The following is an 11,817-nucleotide window of genomic DNA, read 5'->3' on the forward strand; positions in this document are numbered from 1 at the left end:
GCCGCTGCTGTCAGACTACGTCACAACCTTTCACCTCTGACGCAGCTGCGTGACAAAATGGCGGCAGCGCCATCTGGCGGCGTGGAGTAGATGTAGCACCAAAAAAATTAAAAAGTGATCAAAAAAACTGTTCAAATTATATTAGAAAAATTACCATAAAATAAAAAGTGTTCTACAAAATTTTTCAATCCGATATAGTGACTTAAAGTGTGCTCGACCAAACGGTTGAGTAGTACTTTAAAGGAATACTTCACCAATTTGCATTTAGCTTTGTATTCTAATTTTAAAAAATTAAATTAAAAATCTAAAAATTGTGCTTCCCAACCTCAGTTTCCCTCTGAGTTGAGAAATACAGTATTTTCATTCTTTTTCTTTGTTACATGCCCACCAGTGACACTTGCTCCTGTTAGCTGTTAACTGTTAGCAAAGATGGCGGACACTGTTTACATTCTGGGAATGAGGTCCCGTCCCGTCCCCCTACTGGTGGGTCTAAAAAGTGCAGAATTAGCGTTGCAGCTTCAAACCTCGGACCAAGTGACCATTTAACCTTTTAAAGGGTTAATAGCTGTTCAACTTTCTTAGGGCAGAATAGTGTAGGAGTTTTCTACCTCCAGCAGATGGCAGTAATGTACCTTAAAGGGATACTTGACTACATAACATGATAACATGACTTGAGAAAAGGTCTTAAAGTATATGACATTTAATGTACTTAAGTAAAAGTATTAAATTAAAAACTTTCATGGACCTTAAAATTAAAATTTGAAAAATGTAACAAAAGGAAAAAGGTCTCTTCACTGAGAGCGCTGTAAAATATTAAAACAGATCAAAGTGATCACCTTCTTTAGGATTCTAAATCCACAGTTGTGTGTTTTTTGCGTATGGAACTGTTTAAATACAGTCAACGCAATTTCCTTTGATGTTTTGATGACGTCTTAAAAAATAAAAAGGCAGTAGAGCAAACATGACGAAATACCCTTAGTAGACGACGTTACCTTTTACACACACCACCGCCAACAAAAATCATGGACGCCACCTACGATTAAAAACACCCCATCTGGGATGACCCGGGAGGCAGCCATGCATCTACTGTAAAACACAGCAGAAGAAGAAACACATCATCGATCATCGGTACGATATATACGTCGCCATGTCGTTCACGGTGTTTAACCTCGTGGGCGCCGCGGTCACCAAGCTCATCCGGAGGCTCATGAACTTCCTCACCCTCCACCAGGGCGACGGTGCTTTTGAGGACCCCAACGCAGCGGGCTTTCCGTGCGGGATCCTCGACGAGTTGCGTTCCGACGCGGAGAACACCGCCATCAGCGAGTCGACGCTGGGGAGCGACATCAGAGATGCCCTGGCCCCGCCGCGGGGCCCCGTTTTCGTATACAAACCCATATACGTGTGCAACTTCGCGCACCTGTCGGACGCCCTCGCCGCCACGGAGCAGTGCTGCGCCTACGAGGCGGAGAGCTTCCCCAAGGCGGAGTTGGCCAAGGACCAGGTCAAAGTCAGCGACCCCCGCAGACCCAACTACAAGTGCGCCTCCATCTGCAGGATCTCCAACGAGTTCCTCAACTGCTGGATGAACGCGGCGCTGCAAGCCGTGCTCAACCTGAACCTCGTGCAGGACATCTCGCCCGACAGCGCCGCGGCGCCGATCACGCCGATGTTCGGCGAGCTCTTTTTGACTGCCCTGGCACACCCGGGCAGGTTCTTCTCGCAGGGTGAAGTGTACATGGTTCTGCAGGAGCTGAACGACGCCATACCGTACCTACGCTTGGGTCAGGACAACGACGTCCTGGACTTTCTGCAGCCGTTGCTGGCCTGGCTGGAGAAGTGCGGCATACAAACGTCCATCAAGATGGACGAGAACCTCCTGTGCAAGCAGTGCGGGTTCACCTCCTCGGACATCATGCACAGCAGTATTTACTACTTGTCGCCGCCGTTTTGGGGCGACTCCATCGCGTCCCTCTTGCAGAACTCGTTGAACGGAAACACGGGGCTGGCGCGCTGCGAGAAATGCGACCGAATCGATCAGAAAATCTCAAACATTTCCTTCCCCGACGTTTTGACCCTCCATCTGCCGCGAACGCAGGGCCCGGCGAGGGAGCCCGTGGCCCCGAGTCGGATCATAGAACTAATGCAACACCCGACGACGCACAGGTTCTCGCTGTCCTCGGTCATCTGTCACTCGGTAACACCTTGCGGCCACTATTGGTCCTACGTGATCAAAGACGACATCATCATCCAAGTGAACGACGATGACATATCAATTGCACAAAGCCTGGTCAACCTGTACTGCGATGGGCTTATTTACTTCTATGAAAGGTGTTCATAAATGCTGAATTTACGAGTTCCTGGTCAGGTGTTTCTCCTCAGCTTGGATTTTCCGACTCGGGAAGTCGGTGCAACCTCACAAACCCGCGACATAGGATTCCGAGACGGCTACTAGTTGCGTCAATAGTAAAAAAAAAATACTCGAATACTAGAAAGGTTTGGTTTGGTGCAGTACGGTAACGCCCTGGGTCAGGCTTGAGTTTCAGTTGAGAACAGTACCTTCACTTGGAAGGCGGGGTGGACGATGGCCGCGTAACGCACCGTACCATTTTACGCTGGTCCCGCAATGGAACGGTTAAAGAGTGATCGGAACATCGCCGAAAACATGGCTGCCAATGCTAACGCAAATAAAAACAGGCTTTAGCCACTTAACAAAAACGTTACCCAATAAAATCTTCAGCTGTTGACGTCTACGATGTCTGCTTTATCTCGATGTTATTTACATTGTGAGGGTTTTTGGTCAATATTGGACGTTTTAAACGCTAATGCTACAAAGTCCAAGGGTGAAGGAGCTAGCTTACACTTTAGCATCAGTTTTAAGTGCAAAAATGACTATTTTCAGAGTTGCCCGAGCGTTGTGCGACCCCTGCTGACCCCCAGTAGACATCCACCCCTGAGACACAGACAGTTGCTATCACTGAAATGCTAACACAACACAGCTACTCAAAGAAAGTTTTACCAAATAAAATCTTTTAACTGTTGACATCTACGATATCTGCTTTATCTTGATGTTAGCTTATAGCTAGCTTATACTTTAGCATCAGTTCGAGTAAGAAAATGACTATTTCCAGAGCTGCCTGAGCTTTGTGCGCCCCCTGCTGACCCCCGGTGCTAATGCTAACACAAAGAAAAACAGGTTTTAGCTAGTTCCGCCAATAAAATCTTCACTTGTTGACTTGTCTACAATGTCTAATTTATGTCAATGTTAGCCAACATTTTGTAAACAGGAAGTGAACTGAAAGTTGTTTACATTTAAAAAATGTGTATTACCATTAAGAGCAGCTAGCGTTAGTGTGTGTGTGTGTGTGTTTGTGAAGGTGGGACACACACAACTGAAGCCAAAGGGATTTTTTTTCTCTTTTTTAAAATTTATTTCTTCATTTAAATGTATTATTTCTGATGAGAGGAGCAGGTTTTCAGAGTCTCATCACAAGTGATGTGGCAGACGGGCTCAAGATCGTTCTGTAGGAACTCAAACATCCACCCAAGACCTTATAGAAAATAAAAATAAAATCTCTGTTTCACCTCAGTCGTCAAAACATTTGAAACTCTTTGAAAGGCATTTGAAAAAATAGAGTCTGAAGCAAATGTGGAAAAGGAACTCACAACGAAACAGGACTTTGAAAGAATTCGAAGATATGATTGGCTTAGACGAAAATAACATCCATGGACATTAACTTTGATTAAATCAACAAAGACAATTGCAGAGAACAAATATTTAGGGAAATAATTTAGTTGTGTTTTAAGATAAAAGTGGTTTCACGTTAAAGGACTCAGTTTTCAAACTTTAAAAGTTTAATGGACATAATTCACTGCTGCTTTTACACCTTCTGCCCACAGTAGGTCAACACAGCTCCAGCTTTTCAGACTCGATTAATTTGAGTGTTATGTTAACTTTTACTTTGATTCTCATGACATTTTCTAAACAAGAGTGAGGAAAGTCAGATTAATCAGTCAAATTAATTAATCTGTGACGCTTCCAGTTTAAAAGAAAGAGAAAAATAAGACAGAAATTGAGTTAAGTTGTGTAACACAGTGGTTATTTAAAGAAAACGTCCCCACAATCCTCCTCAGGAGACACTGCTTTCAGTTCTAAGGCAAATTAAACATGAAGAGCACGTTTCAGTTCGTTCAAAATGACTTTAAAATGCTTCGACATGAGCAAAATTAGGAAGCGTGAGAAAATAGCCACAAAATGTCAGATTATTTTGTGTCAGATCTCCTCTCTTCCTTCAGTAAAACAGTAAGAGAAACAAAACCCGAAGCAGAGAAACGTTGAAATGGACTCAAAACGAAAACACGGACAAAAAAACAAAACTACCAGCATTTATCGTGGGCCTCTCAGTTCTGCTCTGTCTGACCGACATCAACGAAAAGAAGAAGAAGAAAAAAAAAAGATTAACTCCCAACGCAGTGCTTCAAAAGATATAAACATTTGTACAATCTTTAGAAAAAAATTCACATTGAATGTGCTCGATCTGCCGTCAGGAAACAGTTCAATCCACAGCAAACTCCTCCTCTTCCTCCTCCTCGTTTTTCAGTAGAACCTCTTGTTCCTCTCTTGTCTCTTCTGGAAAACCACGGCTCCGACCACGCCGCACACCACGATCCCCAGCAGAGCGCACAGCAGCAGCAGGAAGACCTTCCAGCCGGTGAGCGGCGTGCTGCGGAAGTTTCCGGTCGGATCGTCGATGTTGTCTGTGGATGCGAAAAGAAAGTCACCTCAGATTAGGGCAAACTCAAGGACTTTTTCAATGACTTTCCAGGGCTAATTTCCCACTAATTTTGGGATCTTGGTCAAAGTCAGTCTTTGTTATTTGTCTTTTGTGAGACAGAGATTGTGGAATTTTCATTTCCCAGGCATCACGTCGTCATTTTGCTCTCTTTGCTCAACTTTACTCGCTCATTGTTCTGCACCACGTGACAAACAATGGAGACGTTTACCTTCAATATCATCTTCGCTTTCTTTCTCGCACAAAACTCAAGCACCCTTCAATGACCCCATGTCTAATTTAGGGAGATTTTCCAAAACCTTCAAGGGGCTCGAATTATTGTTTTCAAATTCACAAACTTTCAAGGATTACAAAGACCTGTGGGAACTCTTGATTCAAGTCAAGTAAAGAAGCTGAAATTATAAATGAATTCTCCTTGTGGTCGTGAGACGTTACCTTTGGGAGACTTGAGGAGGCTGACGCTGGGCTCGATCTTGGACCAGTCCATGTTCTCCTCCTCGGGGGTGTGTTCTACCATCAGCTGGTAGAGCTTCATGGAGATGATGTCATGGTTGTCTAGTAGGAAAAATTATATATTTTACTTGTTTATCAATGTGAATTCCCCCATTTCTAATCTAAAAATACCATGCCTTTGTTCAAAACAAGACTTTTCTCGTAAAAAATAAAGGTTATGTTAAAAATAACGATGTACCTGAGAGATCTCCTGTGGCCGCTGAGGCACCAAAGTAATATCCGGTGGGAAGACGAACGCCGGCGATGTCGATGCACTCCCTCCACTCGTTCTTATCGTCCACGTCCACCATCACCTGAGGGACGCGGAGCAGGCGTGAGAGAGACAGTTGTAGCTCAACTTCTACTAATTATTAAAGTAGACATGTTATAGCCTATTTCTACAAGCTAAGCTAGCTCCCTGGTGTCCTAATGAACATGTCTGTGACCACCACAGCACAGCAGTTCAATCACCCTGAACAAAACAGCCCTGTTTTTGAGTGTCTGTCTCTTTAAATATGCAAATGAGACACAGGAAACTACGCCAGCGTCACTGAGGCTAAACGGCAGCTAACAGCAGTTAGCATTCGGAAAAGCCATCATTATTGCCGTCGTATATATCAAATGTAAATCCTCTGAGGCTGGAAGTTTGTGTAGAACTCTGTGCTGCACTGTGCAGACAACAATAGAACACGTCGCAGACTTCCGGATGCTATTGACGTAGCAATGACGCAGAAGTCAACATATAAACATCAACTGTACTGACTCATAGGGCCTCCAGAGTCCCAAATATAAGGATTAAAACGATTAAAAAGTTGATTTAGCATAAGATGTCTCGTTTTAGAGGGCGTGACTACATACGGTGAGTCTTCCTTTGGAGTAGCGTACGGCGAGGTACGTGTCGTGGTCGCGGTTCCTGATCTCGGCCGAGCATCCTCCCAGCTCCGACAAGCGTCCGTCTTTGCCGTGGTCGTAGCTCACCGTGCCGTTGTTCACCATGGCGGAAATGTACGGGAAGGAGCGCTGGACAGAAGGGAAAACAGGGACTAAAATCACGACAAGCGAGTGATGAACGCAATATGGAATATAAATGTGTGAAATAAAAAATAACAATGTGCAAAGCCAACGTCTCATGCTTGGAACGCAAAAAGCTTCCTTCACGCGGCAGCCATTTTAAAATAGGGTTCCCGTCTAACGTTCTGCCTGATATGTTTAAAATCAATTTGTTGATCCAGATCCACTGATTTTTACTCCACAACCAGGTTTTCTTTTCAAACGCAGGGAAAGAGACTCAAATAAAAGGTTTGAAAGGAGATTTCAGCTGCAGTGTGAAAGTAACTTGTTGCCGTATAAACTAGGGCTGCAACTTTTAATCAACCTTTAGCGGCATCAGTGATGAATCATTATGCGTTTCCACGGACTGTGGTGCCTAGGCACGTAAACATCACGTCATGCGTGTCTTTTTACGGTCAGTCGTCATGGAAACGCGATGTACGTTAACGTTGACAACGCTAACACGTTAGCGTGCCCAGCACTGTTGATAATCTATTCCTCGATTTAAGTCTTAATTGTGAATATTTTCTGGTTTCTTTAACAAAGAAATCATTCAAAGTGATTAAATTGAGGTATAAATTGTGATTTTGGGGGTTTAGGACATTTTCTGATACTAAAATGTGATAAATGTCATAAACTTTAAGATTTTTATTAAAAAATGTGACTTCAAAGTCATTTTCTGGTCACATACTTTATCACCTTAAAGGTATTTTATACAAACTGCTTAAAGGTTCATATTCTTTCGGTTTCTTTGTCGTTTCAAGCATTTTGTTTGAAATTTTATGGACCAAAGAAAAACCAATAAAAACTGTTAGTTGCAGCCCTAAAGTAAACACACAGTGACATCCAGACCAAGCAGCACAGTTGCTGCCGGAGAAACATCATTCTCAAACTATCCTGCGAGCCAAATATCATCTTTTTATTCGTCTTCACGGTTGCCATGCTTTCAGGGGTCAAAGGGTCAAAGGACAACATGCACGATACAAAGCAAAGACATGGAACTGTCCCACAGACACGATGCCGACAGGTAGAAAACAACCTGAGCAGCGACTCACGTCCGACGTATCGTCGTTAGAGTAAGTATCTATAAACACGGCCAGCCCGTGGAAGTGAGCATTGTTGGAAAAGACGGGCCCTGCAGAACAAAACAAGGCAGGGAGGGGAGGAGGGGGAGGAGGGGGGGAAATCGATCACGCGGGAGCCACAACACACACACACACTGCACACTTACATCCATCCCATGGAGGTCATTGCGGAAGGTATCCAAAAAAATAGCCAGGCCAAGAAACGGATCTTGGTTTCCAAACACGGAGCCTGAGGACGGACAGGGACAGGGATGAGGTGAGACATGAGCACGACAATGATCTCACGGGAGGGAGGAGGCGTCCCGACGCCCTTTCACGTCACGTCTTTGTTTCTTACCTCGATCTGGTGCTGCACCTTCATGATCTGGACCACCGACTAATACACTAGCGTTCAAAAGTTTGGGCTCACCGATACTGTTTTTGTTGTGTTTTCCATTAAAAGTCCGAATTTTATTCATCAAAAGAGTTGGAAAGAGTTGGTTTTCTAATAATCCAATAGCCTTCTAACACCATTAGCAAACACAATGTACCATTAGAACAGTGGAAATGGGCCTCTATACACCTATGTACATATTCCATTAAAAACCAGACGTTTGCAGCTAGAATAGTCGTTTACCACATTAAAAATGTTTAGAGTGTATTTATGATTCATTTAATGTTAAATTCATTGAGAAAAAAATGTGTTTTTCCTTCAAAAATAAGGACATTTCTAAGTGAGCCCAAACTTTTGAACGGTAGTCCATATGAAGGCTAAAAGAATTTAGTTTTTAGCTTTAGTTGATGAATCTGAACATTTATTTCAAACACAAAAGTCACAAAACAACATTTATAAACTTAAACGTGTCAGAGGCAGCTGTGAATCAGCAACTCCTGCTGCGCCATGATGTAAAAATCGTCGATTCTCTCTCTGGGCTTTGGTGCAGGAGAGCGAGTGATTGACATACTTTGAGTTTCCAGCAGAATAATCTAAAGAATGTAGATTTTATGAAGGTACTTCACATGTCTGTGTACACTTCTGTTCCTCTGCTGGGAGCCATTTTGTCAGAGAGAGAGAGTGAGAAAGTGTCAGGGTGTCAGGTTGGTCATTAAAACACCAATAAAAAATTAATAAATAAACTATCCTTTTAAAGTTTAACTCTATTCTTATTCCACCCTGAGAGCGAGTCACTCAACGTGCAGGAACATTGAAGGAGAACAGCCTGTACTCATTAAAACACTTATATTATCATTTCACAGCGGCTCTGATCAAATTGTATTGTTTAATACAATGTGTGAAGTCTCAGCTTTTATTGTGAAGCTCTAGCAGGAAGTCGGGCCTTGTGTTTCAGAATAAAATACTGAAGTTGTTAGAGGAGCAGCAGCAGACTGGTTTACGGAAACTTAAAGCTGTGCTGCAACAAGAAATTGAAAAGTAACGACTAGTAACTAAATGGTTTAAGGTAAAAAATGAATTACTTATTTAGAGTTATTATATTAATATCAGCTTCTTAAAAGTGATTATGGTCTGGGTAAGGGTTAGCGTTGTGCTTTTTTGCTTCTCTATGACAGTCAACTTAACAATATATGAGATATTTGAGGTTTTCAGGTCAATATGTTTCACTATTTTCTGAGATTTTATTGCCCAAACAACAAATGGATTAATAAAACACCTTCTTTCACAGAATATTTCGTCTTTACCTGGGTGCAGTTTTTCCTTCGTGTACCAGATGGCGATGCCGTCGCCGTGGAGGTTCTTTTTCCCCGAGCCGTGAACTTTGAACTGCACGTGCATCTCCCAGTCCTTCAGGTCACAAGCCTGCAGAGCAGAGACAGGGTTTAAATGTGTTTAAATGTGTTCAAACGTGGTACAGGAGATATTCCAGCTCTTCCTCACCACTGTGTTCCAGATGGATCCCTGTTTGCTCCTCTCGTCCGGGGTGAGTCGGACGTACGAGGACGTCACCAAGGTGCTCCCCCAGAAGTCCCACTGACTGCTGGGGTTGCTGCCGACGCCTAAACACAACAACACAACAAACACACGCAGTTTCATGAGTTCATTACAGTGAGAAAAAAGCAGATTTATGTGGTTGTAATAAAACATTAAAGCACAATTTATACTCCTTATTCAGCTGCAACAACAACAACAACAACAGTCTTTCTCTCTCAGACGCCATTGCTCACTGTCGCCAAAAGCACAACAACCTTGCGTAGCGACCCCTACTGATCGGGCAGAAAAATTGCAGCGCGTATCCGTCACCACGAAGAGAGAGAACTATGAAGGCTCGAGGGGTCTCTGTGGTTACGCAGTTGGAGAAGTACAATGTGGCCTTAAGTCATAAAAAGCAGGGTTTATTTCTAGCTCTTTCCACAGCCTGAGGGTTGGATTTCTCCGTGCTGTAACAAAGACAGAGGTAACTGATGCTTCACACGCCTTAAACAAACACTTTGATGGTCTGACGGGCCTCACATATGTTCTTATTCACAGTCAGGGTGTGGTGTGGTGTGGTGTGGTGTGTGTAGGTCAAACAAAGACTCCAGGTCACTGCTCTCAGTGCTGTGAAAGCAGGATAATAAAGGTATTATTGTATTTAAGCCCCATGTTAAGGTTTTGTTCTCCTTTGTGTTGTTGTGACCGGTGGATTAATGTGTCTGATGCAAAATCTTAGTTATATGGTGCAAAGAAAACATACAAAAAAAAACTTTTAACAAGGTGTAATATCGGAAAAAGGAGCCAGGAATTGAACCCACAACCCAATCCTAACTCCTCACTTCTTTTAATACTTTAATACTTTCACTTCTAAAAACTTGAGTAGATTTTATATCAGAAAAATACTTTTGATACTTAAGTACAATAAATGCCATAAACTTTAAGACTTTTAATAGTAATATTATTTTAAAAAAGTGACTTCATCTTCTAACAAAGTCATTTTCTGATAACATAGTTGTACTTTTACACAAGTGTCAACTTTAATGTACTTTATATATCATTAAATATGAATATTTTTGGTTTGTAAACAAAACAGGACACCATCAAATCAGAACATCATCGTTTCAAAACGATTTATAGATTAATCTGTGATGAAAACAATAGTTAGTTGCAGCCATAATCTTATATAAATAAAGTTAATTATCATTATATATATAATTAAATTCTGGAAGGATGTTATTATAGTTAAAAACCTGAGGGTGTACCAACAGTTAGAAAGTTATAGAATAGAGGGTTTAACGTGTTTATAATGACATTTTAGACCATATAATCTCATCCTAATCTACACATTTACCACATCTTGTTATAATTTATATATTAATGTAAATCAACGGCATGAAAACGTCTACTTTAACAGTGACTTGAGCTATTTGCTATTCACTTTCACTGTCAGAAGAAAGCTGAGAAAACACACTTAAATCACACTCAAGTATGATTTAGGATCACAAATAGTTATAAGACAATTAAAAACGTTAATACTCTACGTGTTTATTGTTGCTATATAAGTGAATAACAGCCGAAGAAAAGTAGGGAAACAAAACGCACCATGTTAGCCGTTAGCCGACGAGCTAACTGGGTTCAGCTCACCTTGGTACGGCTTCATCAGCGAGTGCTCCCGCTTCAGGTGCTCCGCGTTCCCGTCCGTGATGTCGCAGCACACCGGGCAAACCCCGAGCAGCAGCAACAGCAGCACAGCGAGCGTTGAGCTCGCAAAAACCCTGAAAGTCGTCATGTTTGTGTCCTCAAACACCGCGGAGAGAAACTCTCACAACAAACGTTGTTCGTCCAAACTCCATAAACCGAGCCGGTCCCTTCTCTGTTGTCGTCCGGCGAGAAACGTCATCGGGGCCCGGACGTTAGAGTTCGACATTTTCCAAAAATTAAAAAGCCTAATTTCTCCGAACACATGTTTCGTATAGAACATGTTTATTATTTATGTTAAAACCGATGACGTAAGAAAGACATTATTTACATTTTAAATTCACATTTTCTGATACGAAAGATTCATTTAAAAGAAAGTGTTTCCACACGGAAGGCTTTTGGAGACGGAGCGTCTTCTAATCGGCCAATCGGAGACGAGCACATCGCAAATTGAGCCAATCAGCGATGACTTTCATCTCACGCCTTTTATCCACAAGATGGCGACAAAAGCCTGTTTTTAAAGAACGGTTGAAGGTGTTTGTAGTTTTGTTTTCTGTGATTTAGTGAAACAAATTAAGGATTTTATGAGCTTCCTGTCGCCACTTGTTAAGACTTTATGACATTTACAGGCTAATAATGTTATAAAAGTATATTTTATATTGATAGGATGATGTAAATCTGTCTAAAATTTCAAGGATTCAAAAAGTTTTATTGTTATTATGCAAAAAATAACATGTTTTCTCTGCAGTGACATTCTCAGTTCTCCATTTCTACACCGCGGTTAAAAATT

General features: G+C 42.1%; 1 protein-coding gene across 1 annotated transcript; it reads right to left on the minus strand.

Moving 5' to 3' along the window:
• Positions 1-3,462: 3,462 nt before the first annotated feature.
• Positions 3,463-11,185, minus strand: lman2 (lectin, mannose-binding 2). The gene is made up of 8 exons (XM_083906218.1): positions 10,974-11,185; positions 9,294-9,412; positions 9,098-9,215; positions 7,567-7,649; positions 6,144-6,305; positions 5,485-5,599; positions 5,229-5,348; positions 3,463-4,758 (listed from the first exon to the last, which is right to left on the minus strand). The coding sequence occupies exons 1-8, from the start codon at positions 11,116-11,118 to the stop codon at positions 4,598-4,600; spliced, it is 1,023 nt and encodes a 340-aa protein (XP_083762344.1). The 5' UTR covers positions 11,119-11,185; the 3' UTR covers positions 3,463-4,597.
• Positions 11,186-11,817: the final 632 nt, after the last annotated feature.

Source organism: Microchirus variegatus, assembly GCF_963457635.1.
Source record: "Microchirus variegatus genome assembly, chromosome: 19".
NCBI lineage: Eukaryota > Metazoa > Chordata > Actinopteri > Pleuronectiformes > Soleidae > Microchirus > Microchirus variegatus.

What these genes read in the sequence shown, in the direction of transcription:
- lman2 (XM_083906218.1), bottom strand. Translation starts at nt 11,118, where the DNA reads ATGACGACTTTCAGGGTTTTTGCGAGCTCAACGCTCGCTGTGCTGCTG. An exon ending in GCTGATGAAGCCGTACCAAG is followed by an intron (nt 9,413 to 10,973) that starts GTGAGCTGAACC and finishes TGTTGTGTTTAG; the next exon opens with GCGTCGGCAGCAACCCCAGC. An exon ending in GGCCACAGGAGATCTCTCAG is followed by an intron (nt 5,349 to 5,484) that starts GTACATCGTTAT and finishes TTTTCCTACTAG; the next exon opens with ACAACCATGACATCATCTCC.